Source organism: Chrysemys picta, chromosome 12 (genome assembly GCF_011386835.1).
Source record: "Chrysemys picta bellii isolate R12L10 chromosome 12, ASM1138683v2, whole genome shotgun sequence".
NCBI lineage: Eukaryota > Metazoa > Chordata > Testudines > Emydidae > Chrysemys > Chrysemys picta.
In genome coordinates this window covers 16,903,410-16,927,258 of record NC_088802.1, presented here as the reverse complement: position 1 = coordinate 16,927,258, position 23,849 = coordinate 16,903,410, and the positions used below count along the sequence as shown (strand labels likewise).

Sequence of the window (23,849 nt, the reverse complement as noted above, 5' to 3'; positions counted from 1 at the left end):
ATGCTGCCGGTGACAATGCTACCGCCCCTCGTTAGAGGTGGTTTTATTTTGTTGCCAGAAGAGCTCTCTCCTGGCAATATAGAGCGGCTACACAGTGCACCTCACCGCACAGCCGCACCATTGTAAGGTGCGCAGTGTAGACATAGTCTTAGGGAGACTCGGAAATAAACAGCTGGAGAAGCAGTGCTAGAGAAAACGATGGGTAAAACAGGGTGAAATGAAAGGAAAGGGAAAGAGAGAGGGAGATGGAGCTGGAGATGTATAAAATGTTTCTGAAAGTGAGACTGTAACATTAATTCCACCCCATAGTTCATGGACAGTATTTCCACTTTAGTGCCTTTCAGAACAACACTTCTTCCAATTTGTGGATGTTTTTATCATGTGTTCTGGTGATGAAAGTTCCCTCTCTGCTCCTTTTAAACCTGACATTTACTTAAGGTCAATGAAACACATAAAACATTCTTCTTGTCTATTTCCCTTTAATTTCCCAGCTGTGATTTTTGAAGGCACATATGGGATATTTCCCCCCTAAATTGCCTGTGTCAATCCAGCACCACTGGGGATATCTGTGTACGTGACTAGGATGGTAGCCTGGACCCTACTGTAGTATGTTGCTCTCCAGCCTGCACCTTGGGCCATGTGCTTCATATAAACATGTACCTCAGGGATTGTCCAGCTGTGCTCGGGAGAGAGCTACTTGGGTCACTTTACTTCTCACCTTCCAAACCTGCCCGTGTGTGACACCAGCCATCAAACTGTATGACAGATGTTTGAAATCTGGAATACCTGGATTTTATGGCACATCGCCCGACAATCAACAGATTATAATGGTTTTAATTACTGTGATAATCAAATAAACTATTAAAAAATGAAAACTAAAATATATATCAAATGGAACCACTCAATCCCCACTCCCACAGCAGCGGTGTTTATAGTATGGTCTCCCCAGTCAGGGTCGGCTTTAGGGAAAATGGCACACTGGTGAACTTGCATTTAGTGTCCCTCCCACATTGCCCCTGGTGCCCTCATGGGCTCCCCACTCTCCCTTCCCCCCAAGCTGTGCACTGTGCCCCCTTCACCCCAATCCGTGCACTCCCCTCCTGTGCCCCTAATCCCTGCATTTTCTTCACTACTATTCCCTGTACCTGCCTCCTGAGCCCCACCTCTTCCCCCAGCCGTGGCAGTGCTGTGACGTGGGCAGTATAGTCACGCTTTATCGCTGGGGAGAACTCTCCTGGCGATGAAAAATAACCACCCTGAACGAGGGCTGGTAGCTTTATTGCCGGGAGCGCGGCGCCTAGTGATAAAGTGCTGTCTATACTGGCGCTTTTCAGCGCTAAAACTTTTGTCACTCAGGGAAGTATTTTTTCACACCTCAAACGACTAAAGTTTTAGCGCTGAAAGTGGCAGTGGAGACACAGCCTGAGTGGAGAGAAGCGAAGCCAGGAATACCTGCTAAGTGCCCATCATAATTAACCTCGTTTGTAAGGAGCCCGATGGAGGGGTGTTGTGAATCAGAGCAATAAGGAGAGGCAGGGGCAACCTACAGATCGAATTATGGCCTGGTCTAAACTGCCAAGTTTTTCCGCCAAAAGCCAGCTGCTGGCGCTGACACAGCGGAGGTGCACACACTGCAAAGTCACTTTTTGCCACGAAACGCCTCAGTTGCAGCGCTGTAAGAAAACCACCTCCACGGGAAGGAGAAGGCTTCTGGCACAAAGGTTTTATCCCCAAAGTGCTGGTGTAAACACCTCGTAATTGGCCTCCGGGGGTGTCCCACAAGGCCTGCAGTGACCGCTCTGCTCATTGTTTGGAACTCAGCAGGCCTGCGCCTCTCCCCTTTCAAAGCTGGGAAACAAAGCCCAAATCATTAAGGCAGGCAGGGGTGGATGTGAAAGAGAGACTCTGTTCTGCACAGAGCCAGGAAGGGAGGTGGGGGCTGATGTTGGGGTTTCCCCCTCCCCCTGCATCAGGACAGGTTGCTTCCAGCTGCTGTCTGAACTTAAGAGATAGCATATCCACTTGGGGGTAAAGCAGAAAGACGCAAACCGAGAGGCAGAAGATTGTGTCTGAATTTCAGCAACTGCAGCGGTTCCTGGAGGAACAAGAGCGACTCCTGCTGGCCCAGCTGGAGAAGCTGGACAAGGAGATTGTGAAGATACAGAATAAAAATATCACTAAACTCTCCGAGGAGATTTCCCATCTCAGTGAGCTGACCAGTGAGATGGTGGGGAAGTCGCAGAAGCCAGCGAGTGAATTCCTGCAAGTGAGAGTGAGTTAGAAATACTCCAGATCCCACCATAAGGACAGGACTGCTCCTAAAACATGGGCACGGCAGTCCAGCAGTCAGAGATCACAGTGTAACTCAGTGTGTGCGTTCCTGAAATGTGAATGACCATTATTCTTTGACAGGTTTCGGAGTAGCAGCTGTGTTAGTCTGTATCCGCAAAAAGAACAGGAGTACTTGTGGCACCTTAGAGACTAACGAATTTATTTGAGCATAAGCTTTCATGGGCTACAGCCCACTTCAGACAGTTTGACAAGAAGGTGTGAGGATACTTAACATGGGGAAACCGACTCACAGACACATTGATATTAGAGATGAAAAAACCCCATTAGCTCAGCGAATCCACGGTCCTGGGTCCAGGGCAGGACCTCTTTTCCCCATACCTGATAAATCCCTTCTTTGGAATTCGAAGTGTGTGTCAGGTGGGACTGAAATTCTCTCTCTCTCTCTCTCTTTCTCTCTCTCTCTCTCTCTCTCTCTCCCCTCTAGGATGTCAGAAGCATCTTGAGCAGGTACGTGGCTCTCTCACGCCCTCTCATACTTCACAATGCTGGGAAAGAGCTAGGAGATGATAACAAGGAGTCCGGTGGCACCTTAAAGACTAACAGATTTATTTGGGCATAAGCTTTCGTGGGTAAAAAACCTCACTTCTTCAGATGCATGGAGTGAAAGTTACAGAAAGTTACATGCATCTAAAGAAGAGGGTTTTTTACCCAAGAAAGCTTATGACCAAATAAATCTTAGTCTTTAAGGTGCCACCGGACTCTTTGTTGTTTTTGTGGATACAGACTAACACAGCTACTCCCTGATACTAGGAGATGATGTTAGCACCACGTCTCCCCAGGGCTCTATAGTAAAATGTGTGGGGAAGATCACATTTTGGATACAAATCTCTATGATAAACTTCATTCTGAGGTTCTCACCATTTTATAGAAGAGTGTGGAATTATCCATTCAGTGGGAAGGACTGACCTCAAGTATTTCCTAGAGATGTCACATCCCTCGGGGACTGTCTGCCTCAGGATAGTGGGGATGGAATATTGGCCTGTCACTGCTGGGGCCCTGGTTACCATTCAGCCCAGGGCAGCAGTGGTCAAGAGTATTTCCCACCTGAGGACTGTTTGGAGACCTGTGTGGAATGAGCTGGGGAGGGGGGAGTTGGTGTCTCAGTCTAGTTCCTAGTGGACAGATTTCTACAGCACTTCACCTGGGAACCTGCTATCCCTCAAAGCATGGAAGCCAAGGAGGAAATTGGCCATAGAGACTCAATTCCCCTTTTATCCCCAGAGCTGGTCTCTCCAAGGCAGAGTTGAAGAATATGAACAGGACCTTTGAGGGAACAGATTCGCTGCCAATGCCTGTGTTGCACCTGCTCTGAGGCTGGGAGAAGTAGAACATATGGTAAAAACATCCACAAATTAGTGTTTCTATAACAAAGGCTGATATTTCCCCTTCCTACCAGGGCCGTCACAGGATAACTCTGAATACAATCTTTGCTCTTTCACACTCACCGCACCAGCTGCAGTACAAAGGGGGTATTCACCTGCTGATTAAAGTCATTAGAGGTAAAATCACTGAGCGCAGATGGACCCGGACACTCAGATGAGACCATTTATTGCTTAGGCTAAAAGTTGAAAGACTTCACTAACAAGATAACTTCTGGACCGAGTGTAACTGCCAGGGATCCTGTAACTACTGAGGAGTTTCTAGCACATTCCGGCGGTTCTCCCATCTCCCCTTCCCTTGGGCCTGTGGCTAAGCAGAGTCTGTGCTCCGTTCAGGAGGAATTGTGCTGTAGCGACCTGAGCACAGGACGAAGGATCCCCTGGGTGCTAGTTCCTGCTCTAATTTTTACAAGTGAGTGACTAAAGGACAGGGCAGGTTGCAGGGCAGTGGGGGTATCTGCAACATTTTGGAGGAGTTAGTGTCAATTTGGACTCATCACTAGGTCCTTACCACATTCAGGGTCCATTTTGGTGAATTTCATGGTCATAGGATTTTTTAAATAGTAAATTTCATGGTTTCAGGTGTTTACCATTGAAGTTTTTATGGTGGTGTAATTGTGTGGGGGTCCCTACCCAAAAGAGGGTTTTGTGTGTGTGTGTGGTGGTGGGGGTGGGGGTGGTCACAAGGCTATTGTAGGGGAGTTGTGGGATTGCTACCCTTACTTCTATGATGCTGCTGGCAGGGGCTCCGTCTTGAGAGCTGGGTGGCCGGAGAACAGTGGCTGCTGGCCAGGCACCCAGTTCTAAAGCCAGAACCAGCAACACCACCAGCAGCAGGGCAGAAATCAGGGTGGCAGGGTATTGGGGAGGTGGGGGGGAGGGGGAGAGTGTTCCTGGCAGCCTTCCACCCGGGTTGGGGACTGACAGCTGGGGCCACAGCCTCTCTGCCCTGGTCAGGGGCTGACAGCCACCTTCACTTGTACACTGCCTTCAGAGCTGGGTTCCGAACCAGCAGCCCCAGAGCTTCCTGCAGCCGGGAGAGGTTCCCAGAGGTAAGGGTTACCATATTTTGTGCCTTCAAATGGAGGACACTCCCCGGGGCCCCGCCCCCAGCCCCGCCCACGCCCCCCGCCCCAACTCCGCCCCCTCCCAAAGTCTCCGCCCCCTCCCCTGCTTCCCGCGAACATTTGAGTCGCGGGAAGCCTGTAGCAGGTAAGGGGGAGTGTGGGGGGAGGAGGCGCGGCCCAGGCTGGCCCCCGGCGGCTCCAGCCTGGGTCGGCTCGGGCCCTGGGGTGCCGGCCCCGGCCGACCACCCCCGGCGGCCCGGCGCACCCCTCGGCTCCCAGCCCCGCGGGCCCGGCTCCCCGACCCCGGCCCGGCTCCTGGCCCCGCGGGCCTGGCCCGGCTCCCCGACCCCGGCCCGGCTCCCGGCCCCGCGGGCCCGGCCCGGCTCCCCGACCCCGGCCCGGCTCCCGGCCCCGCGGGCCCGGCCCGGCACCGCGCCCCCGGCTCCCCGCCCGCCACCGCGCCCAGCCCGGCCCGGCACTGCAACCCTGGCCCGGCCTGGCCCCCGGCCCGGCACCGCGCGCCCGGGCCGGCTCCCGGCCCGGCACCATGCCCCCGGCCCCGCGACCCCGGCCCCGCACCGGCCCCGGCCCCGCACCGCCGACCCCAGACAAAGTGGCCCCGGCCGAGCCCTCCCGATTTTCCCGGACATGCCCGGCTTTTGGGGATTTCCCCCCGGATGGGGATTTGAGCCCCCAAAAGCCGGACATGTCCGGGAAAATCCGGACGTATGGTAACCCTACCAGAGGTGGGTCTGAGCCGACTTCAGAAGCGGCTCCTGCAGGGGAATTTAAAGACCCATCCCTCCCCAGACTGGGCCGGGACATGCACCCGGCACATGGTAGGAGCCCCAAGCTGGGGTGCCCCCAGCTCTGCCTCTCCCCAACAATAGATTGCATGGGGGAGATCAGATTTCACATTCCGTGAGGCGTTTTTCACAGTGGAGAATTTGGTAGGGCCCTGCTCATCACACTTCATTCAAAGGTTCTTTACAGTGCACAAAAACCAAACAACAGGAATCCGCACCCAGAAAGGAAATGCCTAATGACTAGGCAAAGTTCAGCCAGCCCATTCTGAGCAGAAGGAAGTGAAACTAAACTCCTCTCTGGTCTCTTTCCTGCACTAGAAGCCATGGCTGCTGCACATCCAGCAAAAACTCTCCAGGATGAAATCACCTGTACCCTCTGTCTGGAGTATTTTAAAGATCCGGTGTCTCTAGACTGTGATCACAGTTTCTGCCGAGCCTGCATCACCCAGTGCTGGGAGGGATTCGATACAGACGTCTCCTGCCCGGAATGCGGAAAGCTCTTTCCCCAGAGGAACCTCAGGCTGAACAGGCAGCTCAGGAATATTGTGGAAGCAGCCAGAGAACTCAGGTTGCAGACAGGGAAAGAACCAGAAACAAAGAGACTGTGTGAGAAACACAAGGAGCCTCTAAAACTGTTCTGCAAAGAGGATGAAATCCCCATCTGCCTGGTGTGTGACAGATCCAAGCAGCACAGAGATCACATCATCATTCCTGCAGAGGAAGCTGCCGAAGAATTCAAGGTAGGAAATGACCAACTGTTATTTTTATAGCCAGATAAGGCCTTGGGAAACTCACCTTCCCCAAGCGTGAGGGATTTCCTGAGCCCCAGACAGTGAGCCTGCACTGGAGAGGAACAAGAGAATTCAGGCCTAAGTAGGTTTCCCAGCAACTGGGAATCCTCCAAAGGCTTGTGCAGGTGGAGAAGTGTGGCCTTAAAGAAATATGCTAAGGCTAACATGCTGGAGTGTGGGGGGAGTGAGTAACCCGCACCCCACTCCTCCTGCTCCCCGTATGTGGAGTCCTGGGCAGTGACCCCCCTTCTCTGTCCTTCCCCACTTCCACCATCTCCCAAAGCTATTAACACCATGTCCGTGCTACTCCTGTCCTTGGGGCTGAGGGAGCAGAAGGATGTAGCTGGGGCTGCCCTCTTGGCCCACATCCCCTTCATCATTTTCCTGCAGAGCTTCTCACCCAGGCAGGAACCGAGGGAGCTGCGCTGAACCCTCCCTCATGAGACGTAGGAGGGGACTGGAGTGGAGCTCCCATCCTGCAGAGCCTAGCCAATCTGTCTGATGTAGGAAGCAGGGACTGGGTTGGAGGGGGCAGCAGAGCAATCATAGAATCATAGAATATCAGGGTTGGAAGGGACCTCAGGAGGTCATCTAGTCCAACCCCCTGCTCAAAGCAGGACCAATTCCCAACTAAATCATCCCAGCCAGGGCTTTGTCAAGCCTGACCGTAAAAACCTCTAAGGATGGAGATTCCACCACCTCCCTAGGTAACGCATTCCAGTGCTTCGCCACCCTCCTAGTGAAATAGTGTTTCCTAATATCCAACCTAGACCTCCCCCACTGCAACTTGAGACCATTGCTCCTTGTTCTGTCATCTGCCACCACTGAGAACAGCTGAGCTCCATCCTCTTTGGAACCCCCCTTCAGGTTCAAATCCCCCCTCATTCTTCTCTTCTGGAGACTAAACAATCCCAGTTCCCTCAGCCTCTCCTCATAAGTCATGTGCTCCAGCCCCCTAATCATTTTTGTTGCCCTCCGCTGGACTCTTTCCAATTTTTCCACATCCTTCTTGTAGTGTGGGGCCCAAAACTGGACACAGTACTCCAGATTAGGCCTCACCAATTCAGAATAGAGGGGAATGATCATGTCCCTCGATCTGCTGGCAATGCCCCTACTTATACAGCCCAAAATGCCGTTAGCCTTGTGGCATGTAGCAGGGTCATTGCCTCCAGAGTGCTCCCTCCTGGCCTGGGGCTCTGCCTCAGTTTCCCTCTGAGGTTCCCAGAAAAAATCCACAGTGGCTTTTTGTGGCCAGTAACACCCCTGCTCTCTCAGTAGTGACTTGCAGGACTTCAGTCTGGAGTTCAGCCTTAGCCCTCACGGAAGCACCAAGGCCTCCTCTGCCTTCTCCACAGGCCTCCTACCTCTGGCTCTCCATAGGCCTCTGTTTTGCCAGCCCCAGGCCTGATTGAATCACATGATCCCCCCCAGCCACCACTCCTCCATTTTCCCTACCTGCGGAGGAGAACTGGCTATATCACAGGTGGGGCAGAGACCCCTCCACCTTTATAGGGCCAGCCACCCTGTGACCCAGCATCATCCCTCTTTCACATCTCCTGAGCCCACAGGGAGAGAGTCCCAGTCCTGAAAATTTCAGTTTGGAAATTTTGGCCATAGATTTCAGTGCCCATAAAGTTTCCATGTTGACATTAATAATGATAATAATAATTTGTAATCAATAGAATGTACTGATTTCTATTACAGTAGCATCTCTGAGCCCCAGTGAGGGATTAGGGCCTCATTGTGCGAGGCACCATACAGACAAGTCAGGCAAATAGAGCTCACAGTCAGAGTCTAAGATGATCTGCAGCAGGTGGATAAAGAAACAACTGGGGGTGAGAGTGGGGGACACCTAAAGAGGGTTGTGTTTGCATACACTGGCAATCGCGATACTTAAGTCATCATGGGTGGCCACCATTCCAGATTTCAAAGCTGTCCATTTTTTCTGGTGCAGACTTAGGTGCCCGCACTTTTCTATAGGGAATGTTTAAGGTGCTTGTGTAGCAGCAGGCACTAAGAGGAGTCTACAGCCAAGTCTCCCAGAGTCAGCAGGTATAATAGGCTAGGGGAGGCTTAGGCTTAGCCTGGCGCAGCCACCACCAACCCGCTGCTGGACTCTTGGGCCATGGTGGCACCACTTGCATTCCACTTCTTCCCATCCCTGCTCTGCCCCTTCCCCGAGGCCTCCTCCACTCCATGCCCCCTCTCTGGAGGTCCCCACCGCTCGCTGCATCCCTCCTCTCCTCCACCTCCTCTCTCATGAGGCCCCCCGCCCACCACGTTCCTTCTTTCCTCCATCCCCCTCCCCCACGAACTCCCTCTGTGACAGATTTTTGTTACCAATTTGCTTGAGGCATCAGGTGATTAGGCTGAGGCCACATGATTGTTTGGGAGGAGATGACAGAACACACCAAGTGTCTAAGTTGTGAAGCTTTATTAATAAAATAATAAAATAACAGTGGTGAGACATGGGTGCTCCCCATGTTACTTAGAGGAAGGAAGAAAACTTTAGTGCCCTAACCCACTTTTATACTCACACACTTACTACCTGAGGCTGGCCAGGCCTGGGTGTAACGTAAGAAGAAGAGGGGGAAGGGTGGATGGGAGTTCTGTCCTGTGTGCACAGGTCATCCAGGGTCCGCTGTGATCTCCGAATTGCTCCAGCTCTTAGGAGGGTTTTAAGTCCTGGGTTCCCTTGGGGGTGTTCCATTTTGCGACCTCTGTTCCTGGTGCACTTTGTTCCAGTCCAAACCGGCTTTCTGTGGTCTTCCTCACTTTCCCAAAAGGACGCGAAGCTCTGCTCCCCCGCCCCTAGTTGTTTCGCCTGTGTTTTTTAGTTTTGCAGCCCTGGTTCAGTGTACTTTTTCTTTTTTTTATGGCTTGCTGTGGCTGGGTGAGAGATAAACTTCTCACTTAGCACTGTGACCTTGGACTGGGGCCAGCGTTTTATTGTTCAACCGAGCTTGCTAGCTGCAGTGTTCAGTTAATCCGTTCTCTGCTCTCTTTTTCCTTCCTCCTTTGGCCTCTCGCAGCCTGCAAAGGAATCTTCCACTCTACACTCACACCTTTGACCTTCCCCAAAATGCTTTACAATGCTTGCAACAGCGTTAGCAACATGCAGTGCTGATCTGCCTTCCCCAGAGGAACCCCTGAGGTTGTGACACCCCCCCCCCCCCCCGACACACACCACTCGCCAGGTCCAAGTATGTGATGCCAGTTTCCTGTTGGTGTAAATCAATGGAGTAATAAGATCAAACAACTTCAAAGAGTCTGAAAATAAAACACTCCCAGTGTCTATTAATACGACTCCACTTCCTTAATATCTCTGATATCATAAACCTACTGGATTCTCCAGTCATCTCTGGAGTGTTTGTATTGGAAAAGCCCGCCCCCTCCCCCCACTCCTAAAACTAAAAATAACAGCACTCAAATCATTTTCTGTTTCTTCAGGAAAAGATTCAGGCCCATTTGAAGACTCTGAGGGAAGAGAGAGAAAAGCTGCTGGGATGTAAAGTGAGCGGAGAGAAGAGAAAACAGGAATATCTAGTAGGTGCCCATCATTATTAACCTGCAGTTGTAAGGAGCCGGATGGAGGGGCGTTCTGAATGAGAGCAATAAGGAGCGGCCGGGGCAATCTAGAGGCCAAATTATGTTTTATCTCAATCAATTGGGGGTAAAGCAGAAATAAATTCGCAGGAATTACTACTTAGGCTTACACCATAAATGAGTGGTTATCAACCTTTTTGCATTTGCAAATTTCAAATGGAGTTGTGGACTCCTGTGAAAATCCATTGTGTGTATAGTTAGTTTCTGTTCAGTCAGTTTTCAGTCTAAGTCTTTTGCGAACCTCTTAGACATTGTCTGGCTCTGCGGACCACAGGTTGAAAACCACTGCCATAAACTAATGTAAACCACGATTCTTATCTACTGCATATTAACTACTGTTACCTTAATTAAACTCACTGCATAGGTAACAATTAACATGAATGAAATAACAGAATTTTGAATTAGAAAATCCAACCCATTAGAACAAACCCCCATTGTTACATGTTCACTCCTCATTTCACAGTTCTCTGCCTCTGTCAGCCCAGAGTTTGGAGGATGTTTAGTTTTGTCTTGATGAATCCTGTTGTGCGAGCTTTGTTTACTGTTCTGAGTTCCAGCTTAAATAAAGCCACGTATTCCTGGGTGTGACGTGTTGGGTTCTATCCCTCCGCTCCCTTCTGGCTTACAGTCTTTTTGTGCTCTGACAATTTCTCCATTCCTGTCATTCCCCTTGTATGCCTGAGGGTGCTGTCCAGAGATGTTGATTTTCTTATTTTCACTACAGCTCACATCCTCCTTATTTCTTAAGTCAGTTTCTCTTTAGTTACTCTTTTAGTAAACTTCAAAAACAGACTCTAGAGCGAGACTGCTGAACTCGAATTAATATGCAAATTAGATACAATTAACTTAGGTTGAAACAGAGACTGGGAATGGTTGGGTCATTACACTAATTGATTTCCCCCCCCCCATGTTAAGTTCTCCTCACACCTTCTATGGGTCATCTCGATTATCACTTCAAAGGTTTTTTTTCTTCTGCTGCTGATAGCTCATCTCAATTGATTGGCCTCTTACAGTCGGTATGCCTACTTCCACCTTTTCATGTTCTCTGTATGTATAAATATCTTCTGTGTGTTCGTTTCTATGCATCCGAAGAAGTGAGCTGTAGCCCACGAAAGCTTATGCTGAAATAAATTTGTTAGTCTCTAAGGTGCCACAAGTACTCCTGTTCTTTTTTCTTTAGTTACAGTTTATATTTTATTCCAGGTTACTTCCTTCACATGTCACTCTTGTGAATGATTGCTTTGTGGCCTTTGGGAATGTGAACGTTTGTCTGCTGCTTGATGATCCTTAAATACTGTGTGGTGTGCGTGTGAGTGTGTACCTGTGCTCACATCCATACAGAGGGCCCGAAAAATCCTCTCCCTAGAAAAGGGCAACATGATCCTCTTTGGATTCTAAATTTTCATTTCTATTAATGATTTAATTTCCAGCTTTTATGGCTGTAATAAAATTTTTCCCAATGTGAACTGAATGTATCCAATGCGGAGCTCTCTGCCTGAGTCTGCAGTTTTTTATGTTATAGTTTCATTTGGTTTTTTTTTTTCTCCCCACATGTCTCTGTTAACGTGGGTCTGAGTAGGGCTCAGCAAATACCAGAACTTTTTCACGGGCTGGCTATTAAAAAAAAAAGGGTGGAATCAAAGATGTTTTGTTTCCGTTTAGACCATTATAAAATCCTGGGAAAAAAAAAAGAAAAAGAAAATGTTTTGATTTTTCGTGTATTTATTTTTGTAAGAAAACAACTGGTGACATTGACAGGAATTCATAAAACGTTTCAATGTTGATAAATCTGTATTTGCCCTGGAAAAAAATGTTAGTGCAGAAAATGTCCCCCAGCTCTAGTGCTGAGTCCTGCCTCCTACTGCTTTGGATCTGCGTCTCCTAGGCTCTCGATAATGCACGATCCATGTCAGACATGGAAACGTTGAAAGGTGTGAGAAAACCCTCTCTCTAGTAACCACAGGATATTGTTCAGTGTCAGGTGATTTAGAATTTACAAAGAAATTCTCCCGCCTGCACACTCAGCACCAGGGCCGGATTAAAACCTTTAGAGGCCCTAAGCACTGAAAAGATTATGGTGCCCCCCCCATATGTAATTCAACATAAAAACAATACTATACCGTAAAATAAAATTTTATTTTTTGAAATGACACAAAACTTACATGTATGCTGAAATTAAAATAGCTTCTTTCTAGACTTTCTGATGGCAAAATTCTGGATAAATTCATCGAAGCTGACTCGACAAAGCATGTCCGCTTCCATACTCAATAGGGAAAGTGAATCAGGTCTGTCCTGACACATTGTTGTTCTCTGAGGGTTTGTTATTCTTTTCAGCTGAGAAAAAGAGCATTCTGCGGAGCAGTTAGCAATCATCAATGTTATTAAAATATGTAGTGCGATCTCTACATTTGGAAATACACATTGTATTCCGCCTTTCAATATTGTGTCATGAAGATCAATGTGACTGAATTTCATTTTTCCTGTTTCATTAAACTTTGCGCGCATATAACAGTGGAACTGCCGTACTTCTCCACAGAGATTCATGTTCAAGTCAACAGGGTATGAGTCAACTAGCTTTTGGGAACCTTGTGAATATTGTTTGTCAGATAAGTTCATATTGTTTAGAAAAGAAAATCTCACCTCTCCTCTTCATATGAGCTTCAAGTGTATCAATTATAATTATGTAGTAATTAGATACGCGAAATTTGTCTCTAGGATTCAACGTTGTTTCTGTTGCACTGCTATCATTTGCTTGTTTTTTCCTGATTCGCTTGCGGGACTGGGTTTCTTTGTAGTTAGTATCAGGCAAGATATCTTTTGATATGTCTTCAAATCTTTTGCAATCATTCCTCAAAGTGTGTAAGTGGCTGCTAATGATTGACAGAGGTCTACACATGTTTTCAAATCCAATTCTTTTTCTTGAAGAGCTTGATTTGTGTGGTAAAAGTGTTGTAAAATTTAATTCCACTTGGTCAACATGAATACAAACTCTAGTTCTTGCATCTTGTTCGCAATGTTTTCTACCTCTCATATAGTTTCTCCCTTTTGTGATTGGTCTTCAGCTATACTTTCTAATGCATCCACAATCTTTGAGAAGGACTCCAGAATTGCACTTGTTGCCACTGCATGTGCCTCCCAGTGAGTATTAGAAAGAGATTTCAACACACGACCATTGCCCAAATATGTTTTAAGAACTGCCCATCGGTGTGTTGAGGCAGAGAAAAATGTATAAAGTAACTGGACTGTTGAGAAAAACCTTACTGCCACGGGACAACAATCAACAGCACCGCAGGCAACAAGATTGAGAGAGTGTGCAGCACATGGTATGAATATGGCATATTTGTTCTGTTCTAAAAGCTTCTTCTGCATTCCTTGATAACACCCTGACATGTTGGCAGTGTTGTCATAAGATTGACCTCTGCACTTTGAGAAATCTATTTTGCAAACTTGGCACATAAAATGCAGTACTTGATTTGCCATTTCTTCACCAGTGTGGCTTTTCAAATTGAGGAATGTTATAAATCGTTCAACTGGTTTTCCATCTGTGGGAGACACATATCTTAGTACAATACTCAATTGATCAATATGTGAAAGATCAGGTGTAGAGGCAACAGATAAACTGAAGTACCCAGCAGTACTTATTTCATCCACAATAGCTGAATGAACTTTGTCACTCATTAGACCAATGAGTTCATCACATATTGTCTTGGATAAGTATGATGGGTTACCTTTGCCAGCATTCCATATTTTGAGATATGGCCTGCTAAAAATGGGTCAAACTGAGCCACAAGCTCCAACAATCCCAAGAAATTTCCATTCTGCAATGCTCCAAATGTGTCATTTGATCCCCGGAAAGGCAGGCCATGTTCAGTTAATGTCTGAATAACAGCTATAACACTCTGCAAGACATGTTGCCAGTATTCACGCTCCCCTTTAATTTGTTCTTCCAATTTTTGTGTCAATCCAAAGCCCTGTCTTCGATTTAAATATGTCAACATTGAATCCCTGAGTGGTGCTATTTTCATGTTGTTCAATTAAAACAGTATTCCGCCAGTCACTAAATTCATCTGCAGCAAACCGGGATGTTGAAGGTTTATATGCAAAAAGTTTGCAAACAAAACAGTACACAGACCCTGTTGATGGTGAATACAGTAGCCATTTTCGAGTATATTTCCCATCATTCACTTTCATGCCGAAAAATATTTTTTGTGGACAATATCTTGTTAGTTTGCCATTGGTAAAAGTCCAATGTGATTTCTCAAATGGCCCAGTGTGGTGTTGACAGTCATTTGATCCAGGATCTATCCAGTAAGCTACATCATCGGTACTGAAATCAACCCACATACCAGGATCTTTTCTATTATTTACAGCATGAGCAGGTTCAGTCTCTGACACATCCACACCTTCTAGAACAATGTCTGTTTTACCACCAGGAGTAGGGTAATCAGTTAAGTCTCTGACACATCCACATGTTCTGGAATGGTGTTAGTTTCACCAATAGAAGAAGGGTCAGTCTCTGAAACACCTACAGGTTTTGGAACGATGTCTGTGCTACAGAGAGAAGATGTTGCTTCTGATGGATTCGCTTTGAAAAATGATGTCAGCTTTGGAAGGTTTTGGAAAATTTCACTAATTTTTTGTTTCTTTTCTTCCGCCAGTTTACGTTTCTGTGCTCCACTCAGTTGGTTACGTTCCATCCTGCCCCTTATCTCAGTTATGTGAACTTAAAAAACCCCAACAAATTACACAATGTACACTATTTTTATGTATATATATATATAAGAAAGAAAAAAATGAATCAAGTACATATAACTCAGAAGAATATATCAATAATAAAACATAAATTTATTGCAATACATGACAGGATCTGATTTCCTCGCATTATTTTGATCTACGTTAGTAGGAAGCCCCCCTGGTTTAGGTGGGGATAAGTAATGAAAAGAGAACAGAAAAACGGGGGAAGAGCGTGTAGTGGAGTGTAAGGAAATCTAAGAAAGTTCTGATTTTTCCCATGATGACTGCTTCAATGCTTTTTTTGAAAGATCAAATATCAAATTTAAAAAAAAAAAATCTCATTTTTTTGGTGCCCCCTGCTTTGCTGGTGCCCTAAGCACATGCTTAGTCTGTCTATTGGGTAATCCAGCCCTGCTCAGCACTCTGTGAAGGGACCCCAGGTTTCAGCCATATTCTGACCAGCCCTTTTCCTATTTTTGTTTACAGAGAAAGACACAAACCGAGAGGCAGAAGATTGTGTCTGAATTTCAGCAACTGCGGCACTTCCTGGAGGAACAAGAGCGGCTCCTGCTGGCCCAGCTGGAAAAGCTGGACAAGGAGATTGAGAAAATACAGAATGAAAATGCCACTAAACTCTCCGAGCAGATTTCCCATCTCAGTGAGCTGATCAGTGAGCTGGAGGGGAAGTGTCAGAAGCCAGCGAGTGAATTCCTGCAGGTGAGACTGAGTGAGAAACATCCAGGATCCCGACACAGGGACAGGACAGCTCCTAAATTATAAGCACTGGGTTCCAGCAGTCAGAGATCTCAGTGTAACTCAGCGTGTGCATTCCTGACATGTGAATGACTATTGTACATTGCAGAGTGACAGACACAGAGATATTAGAGATGGAAAAGCCCCATAAGCTCAGCGAACACGTGGCCCTGGAGCCAGGGCAGAGCCTCTTTTCCCCATACTTGCAAAATCCCTTCTTGGGAATGTTAAGTGTGTGTCAGGTGGGACTGAAATACTCTCTCTCTCTCTCTTCTAGGATGTCAGAAGCACCCTGAGCAGGTACGTGTCTCTCTCTCACTCCCCCTCACACTTCACAATGCTGGGAAAGAGTTTGGAGATGATATTAGCACCGCATCTCACAGGGGCTCTAGAGCAAAATGTGTGGGGAAGGTCACATGTTGGATACAAATCTGTCTAATAAACTTAATCCTGAGGTTTTCACCCTTCTACAGAAGACTCTGGAACTTCCCATACAGTGGGGAAGACTGACGTCAAGTATTGTCCAGAGATGTCACATCCCTGGGGGCTGACTTCCTCAGGATTGTGGGGATGGAATATGGGCCTGTCACTGCTGGGTCCCTGGTTACCAGGAACTCTAATTCCCAGCCCATTAGAGCAGCATCTCACTAGCAAGAACTTATAATGAGTCACTAAATGAAATATAACCATGTGACATTGTTTCTGTCCAGGTGTGAGAAAGGAAAGTTCCAGCAGCCACTGGAGATTTCTCCTAAACAGGATAAGAGACTCAGTGATTTCTCCCAGAAAACTGTTGCTCTAATGGAGACTCTGAGGAAGTTCAAAGGTACCTAGAAGGGATCTAGAATGGGAAACTGGGATGAGCCTCCGAGACTGTTGGAGGAGAATGACTCTGGCCAATTGGTTCATAATTAGATTATGCTTCTCTTTAATTGTTGGATGAGAATGCCACACACTTGGAGTCCAAGTCACTCAGGTTCATTAACCGAAACCTTTGTTTGTACCAAAAGGATGCCTTCAATTACTATGAAAGTAAGAAATGACAGACATACCGAAAGACGTACTGGCCAGTTGCCTTCTCCTGGGACATAGGTGCGTCGCGGTGGATTTCTCCTATGAAGCGGTCATTACCCTTACAATGACTGACATATATACACATCCAGCTAATATATTTTTTAGTTCTTTTCCAATCCTCTATGAGTGTTATGACTATTAAGTATCTTATATAGCTCATAGGATACACATGCATGAACTTTTTAATTTTCAGGGCTTTTGCTATCCCAGCCAGTTCCATGTTATTATTCTCTTTTCTGATTGGTTTATTACCACCGATTATGCACAGGTCACTTTGACCTTTGTCTCTGTATGGGGATTTTTGGACTTTGCTAACTGGTCCTTGGCACTACATTTTGGGTGTCTGTTGTCTTTAAGCACATTGTGTGGTCAAAACATCTCTTTGTCCCACATAGCAACTTATGAACACATCACTTAATAACAAGGTCTTTTAAGGCAGCATTTCCCTTATGTCAAGCAAATGGATAACCAGGCCAAAGCCAAGCCAGTCAGTATAAACACATAATCTCAGTCTGTCCAAACTTATGCATGACCCTTGTACGAATTCTCAATTCTGAACATAACAACTAGTGGAAAGTAGACATATGTAGCAGGGGCCTAGACATCAAGATGTCTCCCATTAATTCACGACTTACCAAAGGTCACAATATTAAGGCCCCAATTTAGCAAAATGGTTTAATTTGGAGCACCTGAGTTTCTCTCGCCCAACTAGAGAGCTGCAGGGCAGGTGCTCCAGAGCTGTGCAGCCTCCACATCTGCAGGTGGAGTCAGTGGGAGCTGCAGGTGCCCAACCCCTCTGAGAACCAGGCCCCAGGTGCCTAAAGGTCAGGACTGTAAATTAAAGTCCACTTGTTAAAGCTGGACCCAGCCCATCACTGGGCTCTGGTCCCGTACGGCAGCTAGTCTGGTCCAAACGGGCTGCAGGGAAGGAGAAAGCCCCTCCCACATGGTGAGGGATTCCTCCAGCACAGGAGCCCCTTGTGCCTCCTCCCCAGCAGCTGCAGGCACAAGGCGTGTTCCTGAGAGGGCTGGGAATGGGGTGGGGGAGGGGTGAGGGCGGGTGAAAGAGGGAGGGGAGAGGACGAGGGACAGAGGGACGTGGGCAGTGTAAAGCTGGGCCTCTGACACTGCACACTGGGCAAGACACAGGGGCCCATTGTCATAGGGATGTAACTCTGGCTGGCTTCAGAACTTCCTCAGCCTGTGCCAAGGTCTGCACCGGCCCCTGCAGCCACTGAACAGCGGAGTCACAAATTGGCTCCAGGGCCTCGGGGCTGAGGACAACTGAGCCAATATGGGTCAAAGAAGGCTTATTTTCCTTCAATTTGGGGCAGTTATATTTCAGGTGCTCTGTAGAATTACAGTGGAAGCACCTTCTAGGGTCTCCTGTTTTTAAGGGCGGTTTGGGATGGGTATGGGAAGAAGGGCTCTGGGGGTGGGTGCCCCACCTCCCGTCCACCCTCCCTCTTCCCAGGGGTAAAGCGGGGACCTTGCTTCGCACCAAATTTACACCCCTCTGCCTGTGATTTATTCAGAATAGGTGTTTGGGATTGTTCAAATTCATCCACAAAAGTAGCAAGTTCTTTGACAGTTTTTACCCTCTTATCCCATAAACACTGTTCTACATCATCACGACACATATTCAGGAACTGTTCCTGAGCAACGAGATTACACATTTCTTCAAAGCCTGAAATACCTTTCCCCTTTACCCACTTAGCCAGTTAATCTCAGATTTGGTTTACATATGCCACATTACTCATTCCAGCCCCTCTCTTGAGGCTTCTAAATTTTACTCTGCAGGTTTCAGGAGTAATCGTAAACTGTTTTAAAACTATTTTCTTGAATTTACCATCATTGGAAGTGTCACCCACTGGCATCTTATTGAATATATCCAGAGCTCTCCCAGACAGCTTTGCAACCAAAGTGCTCATCAGGAATCTCATGCAGCACACCCAGCCTCTCAAAGGTGATGAAAAATTCAGCAATGTCCCCAGATGCACTGTAGACAGGACACAATCGCTCCCATTTGTGGATTTTGGGAGAGGTGGGGCCCCCTGGTGTGGGGTTCTGGTTCTGCCTCTCAATTAAGGCCAGTTTATGCTGTCTCACTTTTTCCTTCTCCTCCATGGGTTGCTTCTGGACCTCCATTTCTTTGTCTCTCAGCTTTTTGCCTGGTGCTTCTGCCTCCATCTGCAGAAACTGTAATTCCATACGTCTTTTGTGCTCTTTTTCGTTTTCTGCTGCCTGCAATCTGCAGAGCTCCAATTTTGCAACTGTTGCACTATCACTCATTTTCCTGCTTTTCTGCCCCTACTTCCCTTGCCTCAAATAAGCAATCAGAAAATAACAAACTGGTCTTTCCTCCAGCCAACACACTTAAAACTCACTTAAAATCACCACCAGTGTCCCAGAGCAAAAAGCTGTGCACATGACCCTGCGCCACTGTGACGGGTTGCCCCCCACTCTGAGGTGCCACCTGAAGTACTGGGGTCCCACTGAGCCTGCTGGTTCCACCAGCCTGGGCTCCCTCACCCTATCCTGCTGTGCCAGGCCCTCAAGCCTCCTCCAGTACACACACAGGTAGGGAATTGCCCAGTGCTCAAATGCACACCCCTTCTAGGGTGGAAACCCAAAATTGTATTGTCTTTCGCTCCACAGAAAACTGTGCAGCATAAGCTCATGAAATTTGCTCCCTCCCTAAGTGTGGAGGAAAACAACGAGAAGTCCGGTGGCACCTTAAAGACTAACAGATTTATTTGGGCATAAGCTTTTGTGGGTAAAAACCCCACTTCTTCAGATGCATGAAGTGAAAATTGCAGATACAGGCATAAATATATATTGGCACATGAAGAGAAGGGAGTTACCTCACAAGTGGAGAACTAGTGCTGAAGGCCAATTCAGTCAGGGTGGATGTAGTCCACTCCCAATAATTGGTGAGGAAGTGTCAATACCAAGAGAGGGAAAATTGCTTTTGTAGTGAGCCAGCCACTCCCAGTCCCTATTCAAGCCCAAATTAATGGTGTTAAGTTTGCAAATGAATTGTAGCTCTGCAGTTTCTCTTTGAAGTCTGTTTTTGAAGTTTTTTTTGTTGAAGGATGGCTACTTTTAAATCTGTTATTGAATGTCCAGGGAGATTGAAGTGTTCTCCAATTTTTGCAACCAATTATGAATTCCACAAACTGGGTTTAAGAATAAACAAAACAAGTTTATTAACTACAAAAGGTAGATTTTAAGTTATTATAAGGGTTAGCAAACAGATCAAAGCAGATTACCTTAGTAAATAAACAAAAACCGCAAACTGAGCTTAACACACTAGATAGGTAGGATATAAATGAGCAAATCCTCACCCTGAGTGATAAACAGGCTGGCAGATTCTTAAGGCACAAGTTGCCTTGGCTTTCCCAGGTTTTCATACACAGGCTAGTTCCTTCTATTCTTGGACCATCACTTACAACAGTTCAGTCCTTACCCCTCAGATGTGTCCAGGTGTGTTGTTGCAGGGAGAGTGAGATACCCTCATGATGTCATTGTCCCCCTTTTATATCTTCTTCCCACTTGCTGGAAAGTTCTTTTGCTGTCACCTGGGTCAAACAGTTCACATTGTGTAGTGCTATCTCTGAGAGGTTTCTGTTGTACACAGTTCCTGGGGTAATCCTTGTGCTTGTGTGCATTCCCTCAATAAGCCATTAACATTGGTTGGCCTTTTTACTGTTGTACCTGAAAGGCTGCTGGTGGGTGTTTTCAACCTCACAACATGTTTCCATAACACATACATAACCAAACTTTATAACTGCACACACGACGATAGCACATACAATCCAAGGAGATATTAATGTCTAGCACATCACGTCTTTTAGAATGATACCTCATAAGACATACTTTGTATAAAATATATCCTAATTACATGACCGTTGTGAATATTGGGGTGTCAGGGTGTCACACAGGAGTGAATCTGGCGCATTGAATCAACCTTTCCCCACCTCAATTTCCACATTTATAAAATGATTTTATTATTATTCCTGTTTCTGCCTATGGAGGACAAAGGCCCCATCGTGCTGCTCTCTGTAGAGATACTGAGTAAACAGACCCACCAGCTTACAAATAGAGCCAGGATTTCACAAACTCTCAACATTCCGTTAGTGTCAAAGGGACCAAACTGGGTAAAGTTACTTTCATGTCAAAGTCTTTGTATGATCTGGGTCCAGGTTGTGACAAAAGGCAGTAAGTGAATGAGACAAACTAACTGGAGTCTGAAGGGTGGGAGGGGATGAGGAGGAGAAAAGTAAATCTCACTTACAGATTGTGTGTCCTGGGATGGATGTGAGGCTGTAAAGATATTGGGTCCATTGCTAAGAGATGCCCAAATATGAGAGGATATCTGAGTGTGTCTCTGGGCCTCTCTGTCTGTTTCTCATAATTAAAACACAGTTTTAGGAGTTCAGAATAGGAATGCTTTTATAAATATGAAATCTCACCTCTCTTATCCTTTCGCCCTCCAGACACTCTGCCGTTTGCACTGGAGACAAGAAGAGGGGAATCCCTAGGAACATTCAGACAGGGTGAGTTTGCAGGTGGAGATTGTCTTTAAATTGTGAGAAAATTCCAGTGAAAACATCTTCATGAGAGTGTAGCTAAAATTACCAACCACACCGACAGCAGCCATGACACACAGCCCTACAAATAAACCCACTGAACAGTGAGGAGATCCCAAGCTGAAGTCACACAAACACTCCTGACAGTTTCCTTAGTGCTCAGTTCATGCCCACGCTGATGAACTCTCCCCGAGCAGCATCCAAACAGAGCTCTCTGCCCTGAGGGCTGACACATCCCTCTGCTTGACCCTGGTGCAGGGGGTCTCCCCATCGCTCTTCTCCAATATCCTGCCTTTACTTTGGGCTGGGCTGGGCTCTCCTATTGGAGCTGCTCACTGCTTCCTGGATCGGGGAGATGCTCTCCCTCTGATGTTGGCAGCTCCTCCCTTCTCTCTGGACTGGGGCTGGGGCTACCCCACCCAATGCCACCTCCTACTTTCTAGTCTTAAGCAGCTCTTCCCCAATGCTGCACCTTCCTCTCTGTTCCCTGGCCTGGAAGTGGAGGCTGAATTGGGGAGGGAGGTTGCTTCAGGGGTTAAAAGCTGTTACCTGTCTCCTGTGCTTCTGCCTCACTAAAAGATTTTGACACCTTCCTTGCTGTGTCTCTAATGCTGGGAATGGAGCTGGGAGCTGAAGCCTCTGCATTAAAGGAGAAACTAATGAAGTGGGTCCCATTAAACAGACTGAGGAACTGCAGTAACATCTCTGCTCGGTCTCAGGTGCCCAGGACAGAGACAGCTCCCTGAGATCCAGGAGTGTCCCAGTCAGGACAGGGCTGCTGGGGAGTGTGAGAAATGGTCCCAGCCTCCCCCAGGGCTGAGCTCTGCCCCTCACGTTCTGATTCTCTCTCTCCCCAGCAAATGTGACTCTGGATCCAGACACGGCTCATCCAGAACTCGTCCTGTCTGAGGACTGGAAAAGTGTGAGACGGGGAAACACAGGGCAGGATCTGCCCAAGAACCTTGAGAGATTTGACACTGAGCCCTGTGTGCTGGGCTGGGAGGGATTCACCTCTGGGAGACACTGCTGGGAGGTGGAGGTAGTTGCTGGGCGATGCTGGGCTGTGGGGGTGGCCAGAGAGTCTGTGAGGAGGAAGGGACAGATCAGTCGTAGCCCTGAGGGGGGGATCTGGGCTGTGGGGCAGTGGGGGAGTCACTTCCAAGCACTCACTTCCCCTGTGACCCCCCTGCCCCTGAGCCGGTTCCCCAGCCGGATCTGGGTTTGTCTGGACTGTGACCGGGGGCAGGTAACATTTATCAATGCTGATGATGAGGCCCCGATCTTCACTTTCCTGCTGGGGTCTGTTCCCGGGGAGAGAATCCAACCCTGGCTCCAGGTGCTGGGACCAGGATCTGGGCTCAGATTGTGTGCCTGAGACAGGGCGGGGGCATCAAAATAAACCTAGGTATCCTGAAATCAGCCCCGCAAACTTCAGAAACCATATTCTCTATGACCCTGGAGGACTCCTGTCTTCCTGCAGACTTTCTACTGCACAGTCTCTATGACTCTGTGTGCTCAGTGGGGGTGGGGTGGGGACGGTCTCTGGGGACTGTCAAACCATAGAGAGCAGGAAGTGATTGAAATGGAGAAGTTAATCTCACTACTCCAGGGATTGTGCAGCCTGTTAGTCACTGTCCTCTATGGTCCAGGAGGACTCGGGATCCTGGGTCAGACAGTGCCACTGAGACAATGGAGAGGGGGAGGGGAGAAACAGCCATGAAAATGTGGGCTTTTCTAGCCACAGTCATCGTAATCTCTAAGATGCTGGAGGACTCCCATCTACCCAGCCTCTGGCCCAGTCTCAGTGTCACCAGGAAGCTCCTCCCACTTCTCTCCCTGTAGCACCAGCGATGGGAGGGGGTGGTGGGAAGAGCCCCTGGAGCTGCAGGAGGAGCAGAGGGGCCCTGAGGGGCAGAGGTGGGGGCTGCAGGGTCAGAACTGAAGGAGGGGCTGGGGACAGAAGTGATGTGGGGCTTGGGGGTAGAGCTCACAGCTGGGCTGGGGACAGGCAGAGGTGAGGGCTGGGCAGGGGGGTAGAACTCACAGCTGGGCTGGGGACAGGCAGATTTTGGGGCGCCAGGGACACAGAATTAATTAATTCTAATTTGAGGCCTTGGGGGAAGCTGGAGGCTCAGCACCAGCCAGGAGCCTTGGAGAGGGAGACCCAGGCCCTGGAAAATATGACCTACAGGCCACCAGGGAAGAGATGCTCCGGGAGGGAAGGAGTTGTGGGGTGGGGAGATGTCAGCTGAATGAAGAAGAGGTGGCTGTGGGGAGGGGAGTCAGGTACAGGGCAGGTTTAACCAGAAGGGAGAGAAGAAATGAAATGGGAGAAGGTGAAAATAAAGTAAAACAAGAGTAAGGAGAGAAGACTGGGGAAAATGGGGAGTGGGGGGATGGGACGGACTGAAATGAGAAGCGTAAAAGCAAAACAATCCTGAGAAGGAAAAACCTCAGCGGGCATGGACAGGGGAGGTGATAAATTCAGTAGAGAGAACTGGGCACCTGAGTTGAAATGATCAGTGACATGGATTAGAGAAGAGTTAGGGAGACTCAGAGAAATAAACAGATGGGAAATGAGTGCTAAATAAAATGCTGTGTAAAACTGAATGAAATGGAAAAAAAAAGTGAAAAAGAAAGAGAACATGAGAGGGAGAGGGAGATCTATAAAATGTTTCTGAAAGTGAAACTATAA

The 23,849-nt window shown here is 47.7% G+C and overlaps 1 protein-coding gene across 2 annotated transcripts; it reads left to right on the top strand.

Annotated features, from left to right (window-relative positions):
* Positions 1–5,826: 5,826 nt before the first annotated feature.
* Positions 5,827–23,849, top strand: LOC101933496 (zinc finger protein RFP-like). Of its 2 annotated transcripts, XM_065565011.1 has the most exons (7): positions 5,831–6,344; positions 9,846–9,941; positions 15,222–15,452; positions 15,766–15,788; positions 16,199–16,314; positions 21,062–21,121; positions 22,012–23,849. In XM_065565011.1, exons 1-7 carry the CDS (start codon positions 5,928–5,930, stop codon positions 22,527–22,529), a joined length of 1,461 nt encoding a protein of 486 aa, XP_065421083.1. In that variant the 5' UTR covers positions 5,831–5,927; the 3' UTR covers positions 22,530–23,849. The 2 variants fall into 2 exon arrangements, with proteins under 2 accessions (XP_065421084.1, XP_065421083.1); XM_065565012.1 differs by lacking the exon at positions 9,846–9,941 and having other exon boundaries at positions 5,827–6,344.

Coding starts and splice junctions, on each gene's coding strand:
- LOC101933496 (XM_065565011.1), top strand. CDS start 5,928: ATGGCTGCTGCACATCCAGCAAAAACTCTCCAGGATGAAATCACCTGT. Junction 6,345..9,845: donor AAGCTGCCGAAGAATTCAAG/GTAGGAAATGAC, acceptor CTGTTTCTTCAG/GAAAAGATTCAGGCCCATTT. Junction 15,789..16,198: donor GTCAGAAGCACCCTGAGCAG/GTACGTGTCTCT, acceptor GTTTCTGTCCAG/GTGTGAGAAAGGAAAGTTCC.